Below are 17,264 nucleotides of genomic sequence, written 5' to 3'. Positions count from 1 at the left end.
TGTAGTAAGATGTAACGAGGAATCTGACAACAGCATGTCAATTTAGCCTTTCGATAAAGAAATCTGAACGTTTCATCAACTCTGAAAATAACAGGGTGACACACATATCTATCTATTATAGTTATCTACAGCTGTCACACATCAACAACAACAACAACAACATTTATTTATATAGCACATTTTCATACAAAAAGTAGCTCAAAGTGCTTTACATAATGAAGAGAAGAAAAATAAAAGACAAAATAAGAAATTAAAATAAGACAACATTAGTTAACATAGAAAGGAGTAAGGTCCGATGGCCAGGGTGGACAGAAAAAACAAAAAAAAACTCCAGAAGGCTGGAGAAAAAAATAAAATCTGTAGGGGTTCCAGGCCACGAGACTGCCCAGTCCCCTCTGGGCATTAACTTCTCTCTTCTCTAACACCTCTCTACTTCTCTTTGTCACCCCAGTTGCTTCTTGCAAATATACTGAGGTAGGATATTCACGTGTTCATGAATCAATATTCCGAACCACGATGCTATTATAGAAGTGCCTAACAAAAATACAACAAAAATCAATTTATTGTTAGATACCACATGGCGGAAAGGCCCAGTGTAATAGAGCAGGGTGTAAACCTCATATGACTGGTCTGTATTCAGCCATTTCTAGTTCTTACAAGCTTCAGGTTTTCTTCTGTCCTGTTTTATATGTCTTTTGACTGTTTGTGTGAGTTTTTTCAGCTGCTCTGTTCAGCATGTCGACTGTGTTTGATCTTTCCAGAACCTTCCTCTTGTTCTTTTAAAAGTGGTACCTATGTCCAGTGTCACAGTATGTGAACTGTTGTTCACTTGTCTCATCACTGTGCTAGGCCTCCAATATATGAGGGACATTCAAAAATTTTCCGCACTCTCTTCCACAAATGTGAGCCATTTATTAAGAATTTCAAAAACCAATTACATCACTTTTCTACATAGTCACCTTCGTTTGCAATGCAATTTTCCCAGCGTCGTACCAGCTTTTTAATGCCCAATTACTACTACTTCCGCCTTCACCATTTCCAACGAAAATATAAAAGTGCAGAAACTTTGTGAACGTCACTCATACTCTATGTGGATGATGTCTCTGTTTAGACTCTCATCACACTCTAAGCTATCCTTAGATTCCTAAGGTTTTTCAGTTGTTGTAGTGATTAGCTTTTGTAGGAGGAGAACGAGCATCCTAACCAGAACAGTGGATTTCCCCTCACCCGGACAGGATGACAACATGAGGACTCAAGCAATTGGCCCTGAACAACAAGGAAATAATTTTACACCAGGCTGGTATATTATATCAGATGGGTGGAGAAAGACGAGGAGCGGGAGTGGTTCCATCGCGCATGTGTTAGAAGGCAGTGGTCCTTGTATGAGAACCCATTCGGGACACCTGCAAGGGTGCTAGGGAGATGGAATCCTGAAGTGCAGCACTGTAGGGGTCCCTTAGGGATCAATAGAGGACGCTGGCAGGGGAGGACCACCCTATTTTGTCTATGGCCCAGAAATGCTTCCTTGAGGAGACCGAATGGTACCAGAAGTATTCCCAGATCCAGCTTAAAAAGGAGCTTGCTGCTGCACATGGATGAGTCCGTGTCAGGAGGCAGTGGGCAGCACTCAGGAGAGAAGGAAGAAGAATTGTGCTTTATTGTTCATTTATTGTATTATTGTGGCTGATTATTATAGAGAGATACTTGGAAAAGGTGTTTGGAGTGAATAAATATTACTTACTTTACCACATCAATGTATGCTGCATTGCTGTGTCTGTGGTTTGGGGGACCTCTGGCACCCCCTTGTGGTTACACTTTCCTAGATTTCACTGGCCAACACAGATGTTTGTAGAATACCTGCATGTGTTGGTAGTCATGTTTTTCTGCTCATGACTGTCAGTGCTGGAATGATACCAAATTGTTGAGAAGGAAGGTTTCTGCGTTCCAAAATAGAAAGATAAGACTCTGTTTTGAGCTCCTTTGCCTTCACCATTTCCACTTTGTTTGAATAGCAGGTTCTGCTTTGTCATTAATTTGGGGATAATCAGGTAAATCTTTACTGAACTGACTGAATTGCCGGGAACAATGCTATTGTCTGTTATCTGAAACTGCAATACCTGTAATGCCATGACATGCAAAGTGAACTTTCAGCTTGTGCACAACAGTGTTTGTAATAATGAAAAGAATTTCATTATTTAATCTCATTCAATAATGTTATTAAATATAAATAAGTGAGTTGCAACTTTTGCCCAAGGTCTGCCTGAAATCTTATGCAGATACATTGTCTCTTTCTGCTGTTGTGTATCAATGGCTTTCATGTGTAGGAGTTTAAGGGGTCACACATACCAGGAAAATATTCACATTCTCTGGCTTACAAAGGCAACTTTCAGTACCTTGATGTGATAAATGTATTTCCTGTGTAATGTCTCATCTCAAACCAGTTGAAATTACTGCTTGCTCACCTCTGAACTGAACATGAGTAGAGCCAAGAGAGATTGCAAAAGTTGTTTTCTTGAAAAAGAGATTAAATTTAACTAAAAAAAGAAAAGGCAATTGTATGGTCTTTAAAGAGGCAGGGGTCAAAATACCAAAAGCACTAACAGAATGAAACACTAAACTAGAAAGATGTAAAAATTTCTGAAATCGTCTTATCTTTTCTTAATTAACGTTAAACTTCCTTGTTTTATCCTGGTTCAACTGTATGAAGCATGCCTCCATCTTATGTAGGGTGACGTGAGGATGTCACAAGATGCATATGTAACGCACACATCATAACCACATGAGCAGCATAGCCTTGGAAATCAGAAAACACAACACAATGTTGATGAATAAAACCACCCAACTTAGCATCATAACAATAAAATGAACAAACAAAAAACGACTCGTTAAAAATTCACAAAAATGAACTAAATTGGATCTGAATATGCAAAAATGAGGGTACGTTACATGCTGTACACTGGGTTCATCTAGCACTGAAAATAATGGTCCCATCTTATGCTTCATTACTTGGTATTTCCTATAGCCACATTATGAACTTGTTGATTTTGATTTAGCTGGACCTGACTGGCATCAGCATTCTTAGCTTAGGGGTAACTGTTGACTGTAATCTGAATTTTAAATCGCATATTCATCAGACCACTAGGACAGCATTTTTTCACTTAAGAAACATAGCAAAAGTTAGACCTCTTATATCATTGAAAGATGCTGAGAAATTAGTTCACGCGTTTGTTTTCAGTTGACTAGATTACTGTAACGCACTCCTCTCAGAAATACCCAAAAAAGATATAAATCGTTTGCAACTAGTGCAGAATGCAGCTGCTAGAATCCTAACTAGGAAAAGAAAATCCGAGCACATTTCTCCAGTTTTAATGTCACTATACTGGTTTACCTGTGTCATTCAGGATTGACTTTAAAATTCTGCTTATGGTTTATAAAGCCTTAAATAATCTCGTCCCATCTTATATATCGGAATGTCTGACACCTTATATTCCAAATCGTAACCTCAGATCCTCAACTGAGTGTCTCCTTAGAATTCCAAGAGCAAAACTTAAAAGAAGTGGTGAGGCGGCCTTCTGCTGTTATGCACCTAAAATCTGGAATAGCCTGCCAGTAGGAATTCGCCAGGCTAATACAGTGGAGCACTTTAAAAAACTGTCTGAAAACACATTACTTTAACATGGCCTTCTCATAACTTCACTGTACTTTAAATCCTGATACTCTGTATATCCAATTCATTATAATAACTATTCATGGTGGCTCTAAAATCCGTACTAACCCCTACTCTCTCTTCTGTTTCTTTTTCCGGTTTCTTTGTGGTGGCAGCTTGCGCCACCACCACCTAATCAAATCACCGTGATGTTCTTACATTGATGGATTAAAAGCCAGAAGTCTGCATGAAGTAGAATGCCTAGTGAGGTCCGGGTGGTCTCGTGGCCTGGAACCCCTGCAGATTTGATTTTTTTCTCCAGCCGTCTGGAGTTTTTTTTTTTGGTTTTTCTGTCCTCCCTGGCCATTGGACCTTACTCTTATTCTATGTTAACTAATGTTGTCTTATTTTAATTTCTTACTTTGTCTTTTATTTTTCTTTTCTTCATTATGTAAAGCACTTTGAGCTACTTTTTTGAATGAAAATGTGCTATATAAATAAATGTTCTTGTTGTTGTTGTTGTTCTCCATGACATATCAATCTGCCAAACTGAGGTGCCCCACCGTGATAATTCTGAAGAATCATCTAAATCCTTAGAACTCTCAGGTTAGGCCAGCAACTTGCTCAATGACCAAAATCAATCTCATCCATGTCATTCACTGTTGCTCTGTGACTTGTTCCCTTTCCTTTACTGCACTTGTTGTTTTGTGTACAAACTCCATTAGTATCCATTTTTCCATGTATATTTTTCTGTGCTTTTTTTTGTCCCTTTTGTGCACTTTGCCAGCTCACTCAACATCCAGGCTGTATTTACAAACAGGTCTTTTCCTTGTCTTTTTCTGTTACACTCCTCTGCTACAAAAAGCATGCATTAATGAGTTAGTTTTCAAATGAAAGAATTCCATGATCAGTGCCATCAGATACAAGTGTACACTGGAAGTAATAGGACAGTGTTTATTCATTGGGCCTTTTCTTGGCTTCTCATCAGGTTCAAGTTCACAGGAATGCACTGCGTATCTCGACAACACAGGGTGTGGGATGGGACACCAGCTCCTGGAGGGACTTAAGAAAATATGTTAAAGTGAAAATTAAATGCAACTGTTGATGCCCCTTGCCCTACCTTTCGATACTGATTGGTCATTTGATTACTTTTGGCTTTGGCATGATTAAAGTGTGATCTCAAATCGAAATGCATGACACATGAAGCTACCGCTAAGTGAACTGCCGTACGTCTACTTTGCTTTTAGTTATGACACATGATCTATGGACAGGAATTAAAATGCAATGCTCTTCTGTATTACATTTTAAACTGACATGAAGCTTGCATGCCGTAGTGAAAAGTAATTGATTGTTTGGTTGATATGTCCTTAATGTGCCAAAATCAAATGTCCCACTTGCATATGTAATGCATTTCATTGTAGGTAACACATTGGATTACATTTAATTTTGGCATGAATGGTATTTAAAGTCTAATTATCTAATCAAATCTTCATACAACATGGGATTCTGGGCAAAATCCATGTGTTTTAAAAAGACCTGCACTGTGAATTGGGGGTCAGCCAGGGGGGCAGGGGTGTTGTTACTTGCCTTCCTTTTCTTTTGGAATGTTAATGGTTGGAACCTGCCAATATAAAGGATTCAGGTGAGACCCTGGGATTTTGACAAACATATTTTGTATTGTAATGAATAATCAAAGTAAGTTAAATTCATTTGAACTGGAAAAAATGGTAACTTTGAATCGGAAGAACTGAATTAAATTTAAAGGCGAAAATGGGGTTCTTTGCTTTTTCTATAGATACTTGGACCGGCTTTTCTCAATGAGATGTCCTTGGTGGAGCTACACGAAAGGCTGGCAATGCTGAAGGAAGCTCAAAAGAAGGAGGAAGAGGAGAAAAGGGAGATGATTTTGGATAGAAAGGAATCAAAAAAAAGGATGCTGATGGACCAGCTTGAACAGATATCTCAGCACAGAACAGCCATGAAAGAGTTTGCTTCATTTAGGTATGCCACCTGCTCAATTATATAATTAAAAAAAAAAAAATCTCTGTTTAATAGTTTTCTTAAACTTAGTCAAGGTGTATTAACTAGGTGTAAAAACAGACGTTTTCCTTGCTTTTTTGCTTGTACAATGGCCCATTTGTTATTGCTCCTGCCCCACAGATGGGTCCAAATCTTGGGTGGAAATGTACTATGTCATCCAATATTAAAAAATGTGTTAAGAAATGTTAAAATAGGAACAGGAAGATTGTGATCCTGGAGGTCTTTAGCATTCCTTCCCATATTGTCACATACTAATATAGTAGGATACTTCAAAGCTAAACCTAACCTATCCTAAGCCCTTTAATTCTTTTTTTTACTTTTGTTTGTCAAGAAGCTAAACAGAAGCAGAGGTTCTCTTCCAAATGAGTCTAGATATTGTCAAAGACTTATTTGATTATTATTGTCAGCAAGAAGGTGCTCTCCAAATTCTGCATATTTGCTATTTTTTTCCCTCTTAGTCTTCAGTGTACACCTGATCTACTGGCTACTATTTTGTGTACCAAAGAAGTGCATTTATAGCCAAGGTATACTACATTTTGAGATTAATATTAGTAGAGGACACAAAAAGTATTAACAAACTGATAACGCAAAGTAACACAAGGAAAGCAAAAACTTTGGTCCTTCCTACACTTACACACACTGCCCTCAAAATGGGATGAATACTCCCATTCCTCCCACTTCAGAACAAATGTCTGCTGCAAGGTGCGTTGAGTGAGATTTCTTGTCTCCTGCATATCTGTCCTAACTTTAGTCACAAAAGGTGTGGCGACGCGCTTTATCAGTGCATACTCTCAACCAACCAACACACACACAAACACAACTCTGGTCTCTTCCTCCAGCTCTACCTCAAAAATCCTCTGTTGTTGTGAAGCCTCAAAGTCACCTCCAATGGCTGGGTTATCTGTGTTCCTTCAGGGACACCATTCTAAAATGTCTCCTCTTTTCTTTGCATCTCCGAGCCTTCTCAGACAGCTCCAGTGTGGTCTGCCTTCAAGTTCAACAAAGTCCCAAAGGCCCTTCAGTCTGTGGACCTCTTCAATCTGTACCAGCCAGATTGGGCACATACATTAACATTAGGCGTGTTTGTTTATTTTTACTAAGGAAAGAAAATGAAACCAAGCGTGAGCTGGAAACATCCCCAGCAATCAATGAGCGTATACTTGAACTTCAGAGGAAATTAGAGGACAAGCGACAGGAACGTGAAAGAATGAGTGAGGAACTGAAGATTAAAGAAAAGAGAGACTTGGAGACCATGGGAGGTCAAAATTCAAAGGTTTGTTGCAGTGTAATTCTTTTTCTAAATTCAGTCCATTACTATTAGGAAAGATATAATTACATTTTAATCTTTTGTTGCCTTCAAAAAAAAAAAAAGCTTTTTACTTTTGGCAGTTCCAATAATTTTTTAATTTTATTTTTAAAGAATACACTACCCAAAATTTTTTTTTCCATATCTGATACTTATGGTGTGTTGTTTGTGGTGATGGCAAAAAAGCAAAATTTTAAAGTCATGTTTTCCTGGAGAGTGGAGATCAAAAAATTTGTGATACAATAGGCTTCAATGGACGCCAGTGGGGAGCCAATAATGAACAACAGCACGTAATTTGAAAATGTCTGTGACAAAAGTCTCAGGTTACTCGTATTGCATATTCCGCACGTCCATTTTCCAGTCATATGCCAACAACATCCAAAGAGCATGCATCTTTTGTTAAATATAGTTAAAGATTGTAAATACTTCTAGTGAGTCACAGTAGACAATGAATGTGGAGCACATTCAAACGATCAATGTTTTCAATACATCTGGTTTCCCACATTTTAGGTCTAGATTTCTACTTGGGATGCTGGTTTTCATTGCAGCCATTTTTTAATCAGATAGCTAAGTTTAATTTCTTTCTCATTTTTACTCTCTTCCTTCATTTTACTAAGTCATATATGTCATATTTGTCAGTCAGTATATGTGAATGACTTTTAAATGCTACCTGTTGTCCCCCTGCCCCAGGTAATAGATGGTAAAATGGATTGATCTTTTTATTATACTTTAAATTTGGGTACATGAGCAGACACAGTTGATGTTCTTTATTCATTTTAATTTATTCATTTTCTAGGTAAATGCTCTAAGATAGGCTGTCATTCCAAGGAAGTATTAGACACATGGTAGGCTCTGATCCTGGATGGCTTTTCTTACATTTGTAGTTTAGGTTCACTCATGTGGAGGTAATTATGAGGTTCACCTAACACTTGCATTTGGGATGTGGGAGAGAACTTAAGCCCTGTGGTGGGCTGGCGCCCTGCCTGGGATTTGTTCCTGCCTTGTGCCTTGCATTGGCTGGGATTGATTGACTCCAGCAGACCACCGTGAAACCTGTGTTAGGATATAGCGAGTTGGATAATGGATGGATGGAGAGAAATTAAGTTATTAATGGACAGTGTGGAGGATTGCCGGCTTTTTACTCCGGCCCTCACCCCCAGGCCGCCAGGAGGAGCTCTCCTGATAGCATGATTGTGCCCCGAGTTCCAGCAGGGCCTCATGGACTATGTAGTGTTTATACACAGCCCTGTTGGATACCTTGGGGGCCACGGGGAGTCGCTGTAGGGGGGCTCGCGGACTCTTATGTGCCCTATAACCCGGGAGTACGTCACAGTCACGTGACAGGAAGGAACGACGTGCTCCCGGGTTGAAGAAAAGGACTGTTTACCCTGACCCGGAAGGGATAAGGAACTGTGGACTGATTGGGCAGGAACACCTCCGAGTCAGGGTGTATAAAAGGATTGTGGGAAAGCCCAGACATGGAGCTGAGCTGGGAGGTAGGGTGGCGAAGTGTCTGGGCGAGGAGGATTGGTTTGTAAGAGTTAATTGTGATTTATTAGTGTGGAGTGGAGGGTGCTTTGTGCACGTTATTGTTATTTAATAAAGGAGTCTTGGACTTTTATCCAGTGTCTGGAGTGGTACCTGAGGGTGTTAGAGGTGGCTCCACACCTCTACTGCTACAACAGAAAAAAAGAAGACACCAGAAGAGTATGAGTATGAAGAAGAATATGCAGTATTCTCAGAATACTTACTTAGAATACTTAGAATTCTTAGTAGAAGAGTATGTAGGCTCTGCAAAGACAATGAATGGTCAGAATTTGAACTCAGAACTCTAGGGCTATACCAAACACTGTCCAATTAGGCTACCCAGGTTAACATTATTCACTACATGTTATATTTTTAACTAATCCGTCTTTGTTTATATGTGTAACCTGGGTCAGGTTTCAAAAGGAATATATATAACTGCGAGTTTTGTGTAAATAAAGTTTATTGAAGTTGAGTATATATGTAGGTGTCCTCGGATTGGTCGGGGGGGAGACGCCATTGTAAGATAGTTAAACAAGAGATTGTAAGATAGTTAGGAAGAGTCGCGGTACGAAGAGGAGAAGACGGGAGTGGTGAGAGAGAAAGAAAAAGAAAAGAGAGATTCAGGCAAAACGCCGAAGCGAGAAGAAAGAGAGAGCTTCAGGCAAAACGCCGAGGCCAGAAGAAAGAAAGTTTCAGGCAAAACGCCGAGACCAGAAGAAAGAGAGTTTTAGGCAACACGCCGAAACAAGACGGAGAAAGAACTAGAAAGAGAGTCACTGTTGAGGTAGCACGCCGAAGCAAGACTGACAGAACAAAAGAGAAAGTTGGAGTTGAGGCAGCACGCAGAATTAAGACGGACAGAAAGAGAAAAGAGAGTCGCAGTTGAAGCAAAACGCCGATGCAAGACAGAGAGAAAGAAAGAAGGACTAAATGTAGCAAGCAGATAAAACAAAAAGAAGAGTTGTTGGATAAAGAGAAAGACGGCAGGCAGGACACAAGTGCAGAAATGGTGATCAGTGAGTAAAGAGAGTGGTTGAGAAAGAAGGAGAAGGAAGAATATACAAAACAAGGTCGGTGTGTTTTTTTTTGTTTATTTGTTTTAAAGTGGCTTGAGTAAATTCTCAAGTCAAGGGGCCAGTTTCTGTTTTTTTTTTTGTTTGGCCACTACGCACCCGAGCTACGTTTGGGACCCCCAACGGATTGAGTAATATTCATTGACTGTGGAAATATGTCCGGTTGAGCTCACCAATAGTGTCGGGACCAATATACTGTATATATATCAGGTTATAAATAAGTTACTGCTTGTGTTTTATGTATAGTGTATATATTGTAAATGATCAATTTAAAAAAAAACTGTTTCACTTTCAATTTAGTAAAGAGAGTTTTGTTTATATATTTGAGTAACTGATTTGATTATTGATTATAAGGGTGAAGGTGGGTGATAGTGTACCTTCCCACAATAGAGGTGGCGACACCATTATAAAAGAGCTCAGGACCTTGCATACCGATAATGGAAGGGTGTTGCAAGGGGGTTACATATGTATACATAAATCCAGGGGGGTCTCCTTTTGAAAACTTTGTGAGGATTCAAGTGTGAAAATATGTGCACATCAAAAAATCAAGAAAATGATTACGCCACGAAATGTCTGATTTAATAAAACCTGGCATGCATACATTTTTATGCAACTCACCATTTATAAATCACAATCATCTTATGAATGATGTGAACGTGCCTCAAACTCTGAAACAACTATGCTAATCAACCTGGTATATATGGAATCAAAATGCTGCAGACCTTCATCACCTGGTAGTGCATCCTGCCTCCTGACACATCAGATTCTATGGTGTGCTCCACAACTGTTCACACAAGAGCATGTCACACCCCTACTCTGCATTCTGAGGATCGGGGAAAGGCGTGAGGCACCAGCGTATGAGCAGGTAGCCACTATCATTTTGCTTTTCATTATATTAATGGCTCAGTGAATTATTATACATGTGAGCTGTCATTTAGCTGATTTTGATGCATTTTCTTACCTGATCAAAGGTGTCATCATTTCACAGTTTCTCTGAAATATGGTGTATGGATAGGTCAGAGTTGTCATAAATTTGTCTTTCAAATTTTCACCACGTATGCACACATTTCTGCCCTTTATTAGTGTGTATGCAGGTTTTTATAAATCTGACCCCTGATCATTTATTAATAGTTTCTTGATTTTTTTTTTTATCTCAGACTCTATTTATACATCTTTAATAACATGTGTTTAATATTCTTTATGTTGTCATCTCAATGACAATCAAGTTACAATGCCTCTTTTTCCCTAATTTAAAAAGACACTAAATGTACCAGACTTGCCTGAATTCTAGTAGGGCATATTCCTCCCACGGTCATTTAAAGATTTATTAAAAAGTCTGTATACTCCATGTCAGACTGTCCAGGGCTCTTTGGTTGATGACAGGTCTCTTCCTTGCTCTGTCTATGGTTAATTGGTTTGCATGATTCTCATTTTAATAATTCTTTTCTTTCTTTGGAAAGACAGTAATTGATGCTTAATGTAATTTTCTGGGTAGAATTTTATTTTCTCTAGATTCTGCTAACAATAGTGGCATTAATTGAGCTTGTGACAGTGAGTTTGTGACATCTTGTATTTCAGTGTTTCTGACATTTACCAAGATCTGCACAGAGCACAAAGCTGTCTGTCTGTATCTGTATTTTATTAAAAAATCCTTGACTTAAATCTTATCCTTCTCTACACTGTGAGGAATACACTGATCAGCCACTGACAGACGAAGTGAATAACATTAATTATGTTGTTGCAATAGCACCTGCCAAGTGGTGGGATATATTAGACAGCAGGTGAACAGTTGGATCTTGAAGGTGATCTGTTGGAAGCAGGAAAAGTGGCCAGGTGGAAGGATCTGAGCAACTTTGACAAGGGCCAAATTGTGATGGCTGGGCGGCTAGGTGAGAGCATCTCTAAACCAGCAGGTCTTGTGATATGTATCCAGTATGCATTGGTTAGTACCAAGTACCAAGGACAAAGAGTGAACCAGCAACAGGGTCATGGGCAACAATGGCCATCTGTTCTGATCCCATAGAAGAACTACTGTAGCACAAATTACTGAAAATTTAAAACTGGCCATGAGAGAATGATGTCAGAACACACAGTTCATCGCAGCTTGCTGCATATGGGGCTGCCTAGCCTGAGACCGGTCAGAGTGCATATGCTGACCCCTGTTCACCACCGAAAATACCTACAATGGGCACATTCATTTTCAGAACTAGACCATGGAGCAATGAAAGAAGGTGGCCTAGTCTGATAAATCAGATTTTCTTTAAGATCATGTGGATAGCCGGGTGCAAGTGCGCTGTTAACCTGGGGAAGAGATGGCAGCGGGATGCACTATGGAAAGAAGACAGGCAGACAGTGTGAAGCTCTAGACAATGTTCCACTTAGAACGCTTGGGTCCTGCATTCATATATACAGTATGTTACTTTTACATGTACCAAGATTGTTGCAGGCCACATACTCCTTCCATGGCAACAGTAGTTCCTGATGGCAGTGGCCTCTTTCAGCAGGATAATGCACCCTATAAAACTACAAAAATTGTTCAGGAATGATTTGAGGAATTTGACGAAGAGTTCAAGATATTGATTTGGCCTTTGAATTCCTCAGATGTCATTCTGATCAAGCATCTATGATATGTGCTAAAAAAAGAAATCTGCTCCACGGAGGCCCACCTCTCATCTTACAGGACTTAAGGGTTCTGCTTTTCATGTCTTGGTGCCAGATAACACAGGACACCTTGAGAGGTCTTGTGGGCTCCATGCCTAAATGGTTCAGAGCTGTTTTGGTGGCTTGAGGGGGATGTACACAATATTGGTCAGGTGGTGTATATGTTGTGGCTGATTGCTTCATAAGGAATTATAGTATTCCTTAAATATGTTTATTCATTCTTTGTACTCCCTAATGTTATTTCTTGCTACATTTTTAAGCTCAATTATTGCATTGTGAACAACCCGTGTATGTTGTGAAAGGGTACAGCCTGGACACAGACAGGAGGACACGTATTCAGCCATCACCACACGTTTATTCACACTACTATTATTTACAGTCACTATGTGCACCGCCACCAAACATCCCCACAGTCTCTCAACAGTCCAGGCTTCTCACACTCTTCAGGCCTCTCCTCGCCGCCTCCTCTCCGACCTCGTCCTTCTCCTCACCCGACTCCAGCCTTGATTGTCGGGAGGCGGACCCTTTTATAGGCAGCCGAATGCCGACCACACCCAGCCACCTGTGACAATGTATATGTTGAACTAGAATACTGTACAATTGGAGTGTTCTCATTGTACATAATATTGATGATGCAACTTAAAATAAGCTGCTCTCCTTCTCTTGTAGTCAAAAGATTAAATTTTGACTGAGAAACCAACTTATTCCTAAAGACTGCCTCATTTGGTGTCATAGCATATTCTCGATTAATTCTAGAAATCGCCATAATCAGGTTTGATGTCTTTTTAACTCTTTGAGGGCTGAATATTTTTTCCAAAAAACATAGTTTCTGAAAAGCAATGGTTTCACACAGAAATCAACTTAAAACGTCTGTTGCTGCATGCAGTGGCTGCCAGTTTGCCAAGAATGTGCAGCAGGTTTGCTGCCAGGCTGTCTTCGCATGGCTGGGGCAGCATCAGCAGTCATGGTTGCAGTGCATTGCAATGTCGTTTATACCTCTTCTCATTGTTAAGTGGCAGTTCTCCTGGCGAACATTGTCAGCACCACAACTAGCTGGGGACCGATCAGCTGAAGCTGGAACCTCACATTCGTTTTCGATCACTTGTATCAAAATCGGAGTCCAACAAGTCATAGTCCAGTTCAGAGATAACAGGCAAAATGTCGCCTGCGGGGTATTTTGCTTTACGCATTCGCTTTGATCTCTCGCCATTATGTCAGTGTCATTTTTGCCATTGTTTGTACCTTACTACTCACACAAGCGCAGGAAATCTCGGTCAAACCAATGAAGCTAACTTTCCTTCTAGCAACGAGAATCCAACTAAAACATAACGGTTGGTAATTGTCACACTTTACAATTGATTACCATCGTCAACTCCTCCTTTTGACAAAAGTTGACATCAGCCCTGAAAGAGTTAATTTCATGTGAAGCATACGACATATATTTTGTCCTTCCAAATAGGGAAGAACTTGTCTCGATAAAAACGTGTTACTCTGATGGATATGATTTCTATAAAGTCCCCATGCACTAGCAACAATGGCTTAAGTCGACAGTTTTTAGCTGAGTTTGTGGGGAATAATGATTTGACCTCAAAAATAAGATGAGGATGGTATGAGATGGCAATGACATTATGTTCTTGATAAAGAAATAGTCAATTTTTAAGTAACTATGAGGTACTGAGAAATGAAAGAATATTATGTTAAATTTGGGTACAAATGTCTCCACAGGTCAGAGACATTGCAAATAAATGAATTATCTGTTGTCCATATTTGTTGTGTATATGTTAGAGAAAATTAATTTACATTGATATAGGTTCCCCACCAACACGACACATGTCTCTTCAGAATCCAGCACTCCATCACCAAAAACAAAATTGGTTTATGGAATAAAATTCCAACATTTCTGATTTTCTTGCTATAGTCAAACTGAAAAAAAATGATCAACCTGATGTCTTTTAAGTCATAACTTTTTGTTACTTGTTAAGAGGGTCTTCTGTAAATATCTCAGCGTTTTAAGAATGAAAAATAGGACAACACTTTTTTCTCTTGAGGTTGTAACTGACATCTCTTTATGATCCAACTTTATTTATTGATTTTAGTTTTACTGCTTCTGCCATCAATGGAACATTCATTGATATTTACATAACAGGCATGAGGAGAAAGACGTTGTAAATTTTAGCTTTATCACTAATATCACATGTTCATTGCTGGGTCTCGTAATCAGAGAGCTGATCAATATATTGACAAGCAAAACTGTGTGGAAAAAGACAAAACGAAAGAAAATAACTTTGTGCACCCCAACCCCACACCTCTCCTTGTCTTGCCTATCCGACTGAGGCTGAGATCAGACATTTCAGAGTCCCAGTCCCCTGGCGTGCCTAGAGACAGAGCTGGTTGCCCTTTCTTTTGTTTCTTTGTCACCTTTCTCTTGAGCTTTTTCCCTTCTCTTCTCTACAGAATTTGTCAAGGCAGACTCAACTTTTGCCTTAGGGGTATGCTTGAAAGATTCACATCCCTCTTTACATTCAATGTTTCTTTGTGTCCACAGTATATGCTGAAGTATATTTACTGGCATGTATGGATTAACTGTCTCCTTTTGCTTCTTTAATCTAGTCTCCAGAGGACCAACGTTTGTATGACCTGCATAAAAAGTTGGAAGAAAAGGTACACCTAATGAAAGATGGTAACATAACTAATCAAGTATTCAAGAAACTGTTCATCTAGCTGCCTCATCAGATACCACCATCCCCTATGCACGAAAGCAACAATGAATTTGATAGCTAAATGCAGTCCCTGGTGAAGTAAGTTCTCTCTAAATCAATAAAATGTATTCTGACTAAACTAATCCATCATGCCTATTCATAAATTGAATTTTCTCCTTCAGGGACAACAAAGAGGGCTGCACTAAAAAAAAGGATGCTAGTTTTTTTTTTGTAAAAACCAGAAAAACAAAGGAACAAATGATTGAATCCTGCTTTTCATTGTGAAGAAGCAGGCACATTCTGTAGTGAAGACTCAGAACTGTGTTCAAAGGAGCATGCATGCCATTATGGAGAATGGAGACCATCACACGCATCCCCACTGGAACCTACAATGCTCAGTGCAATGCTGTTTATTTTACGTGAACAGGTGAAAACACTAAGAAGTTTAAACAGTCGATCCACTTTAGAGTATGTTTTCCTTAAGAATGTGGCTAATATAAAATTAGAGTAAATTAAAACCACCTCCCTAATTTGCCAAAAAACTGTTTTTATCTGCCAGAAATGTAAACTGATAAGGGAAGTGTATATTAATCTGCATTTGCTTGCTGAATGGATTGAGGAAAGTCTGTGTTATTGTTAAGCTCCCGAATGTAGTGAAAAGTTAAGCAAAATGACACTTTTCATTGGCTAACTGAACAGATTACGATATGCAAACTTTCGAGGCAACTCAGGCCCCTTCTTCAGGCAAGATGTAATCTTTCTAGTTAGCCAGATAAAGGTGTCATTGTGCTTAACTTCTCACTACATCCAGAATGTCTAACACGGTACCACACCCTAGTACTTAAGCTCCTGAATTAATGTTTTTTGAAATGGTAATTAATGTAACTCTTTGTCTTTGTATCTCAGTCAAATAATCCATTCACCTTATTTTCTGAAACAGCTTTCTCCAGTGTAAGATTATTTTATTTTTACTCATTTGGCTCACACTTTTATCCAAGGTGACTTAGAACATTTAAGATACAATTAGTTGTATTTCTTTTGCTAGTCCAATTTGTGACTTTCTCATCCTCACACAATGTTGGTATCAGGATTTGAACCCACCACGTTTGGGTCTGAGGGCCAACTCCTTAACCACCACGCCACGCTGCCTGCTTGTGGGACCCTGAGCTTGTCCTGGACGTCACAGATGTAAGGCAGAAATTTGCTTTGTGTGGGATGTGAAGACTTTGTTATCTCAATGTTATCTCAAACTCTGAAATTAAAATTTATTTTTTTTTTTAAAGCATTGTGACTGCTGTTTCATTGCTAACTGAAAAATAAAGTCATATATACAACAAATGGATAGGAAAAGAGAATATGGCAAATACTAGATAGTCTGTTACATTTGTGAAAGTCCATAACTATAAATAGTTTCAATGTGAAAAGAACGCCTTGAAAATTCAAATGGCCCTGGAATAGAGTGGGCTTGATAACAGATGATTGAATGGATTGATGCAATACTTTTCTCATTACAACATCTGCAGAGTTGAAAGGTATTTGTTTGTTGTAAATCACAACTCACCAAGAGTGCACCATTATGCACAAAGAACATTCTAGAGCAGTGTTTCCCAAACTCGGTCCTGGGGACCCACTGTGGCTGCAGGTTTTTGTTCCAACCAGCTTCTGTTTTTAATTGGACTCCTGGGCTAAGTAAGTGATGTGTTATTTCCCAAGTTCTGTGTTTAGGGAACAATATAGAAAGTAGAAACTAAGTTTGCTAAAAAAAAAAAATTTTAAATGTACCAAGCAGTTATATAGGAATAATGTATTTTTTTTCTTTTTAACAGTATTTTCATCTTGATTTTCATTCTACTTTTCATGGTGTTCTAATTGTTTAATTAATCCATTATTTACTAATTAGTGGGTTTGACTCTTAAGTAGTTGTAGCCTTTGATTATTCCGTGTTGTTTGCCTGGGTGTCTGCTCTGCTGGTTGTCATTATTAAGATACAACGAAGGGGGAAAAACTGCACAGAGAAAGGGCAAAGTATAATGAAATCAATAAAAGAGAGTTAAGCATTTAAATCTATAGCAAAAGCAGAAATATTTCTAAATGTCTTATAGAAGTAAAAATCATGCTGCTGTGCTTTTCTTAATGTCGAATAAAAGAAAAAAAAAACAGCTAATTAAATGAGATCAGTGCTATCAGGTGTTGTCACTGATTAGGAATCCGGTTGGAACAAAAACCTGCAGCCACAGGGGGTCCCCAGGACCGAGTTTGGGAAACACTGTTCTAGAGACTTCCAATAGACCATCACACCTAAACAACAGAAT

General features: G+C 39.0%; 1 protein-coding gene across 1 annotated transcript in view; it reads left to right on the top strand.

Moving 5' to 3' along the window:
* The window catches only part of LOC127527999 (cilia- and flagella-associated protein 99-like), a 52,369-nt gene extending 37,209 nt beyond the window's left edge, over positions 1-15,160 (top strand). Inside the window, exons 5-7 of the mRNA XM_051928537.1 lie at positions 5,442-5,647; positions 6,788-6,959; positions 14,864-15,160. Of these exons, the coding sequence (XP_051784497.1) occupies positions 5,442-5,647; positions 6,788-6,959; positions 14,864-14,974 (489 nt within the window). The 3' untranslated portion in view covers positions 14,975-15,160. The remainder of the gene's footprint in view (positions 1-5,441; positions 5,648-6,787; positions 6,960-14,863) is intronic.
* Positions 15,161-17,264: the final 2,104 nt, after the last annotated feature.

This window comes from Erpetoichthys calabaricus, chromosome 5, assembly GCF_900747795.2.
Source record: "Erpetoichthys calabaricus chromosome 5, fErpCal1.3, whole genome shotgun sequence".
NCBI classification, from domain to species: domain Eukaryota; kingdom Metazoa; phylum Chordata; class Cladistia; order Polypteriformes; family Polypteridae; genus Erpetoichthys; species Erpetoichthys calabaricus.
This window is presented reverse-complemented; position numbering and strand designations above follow the sequence as displayed.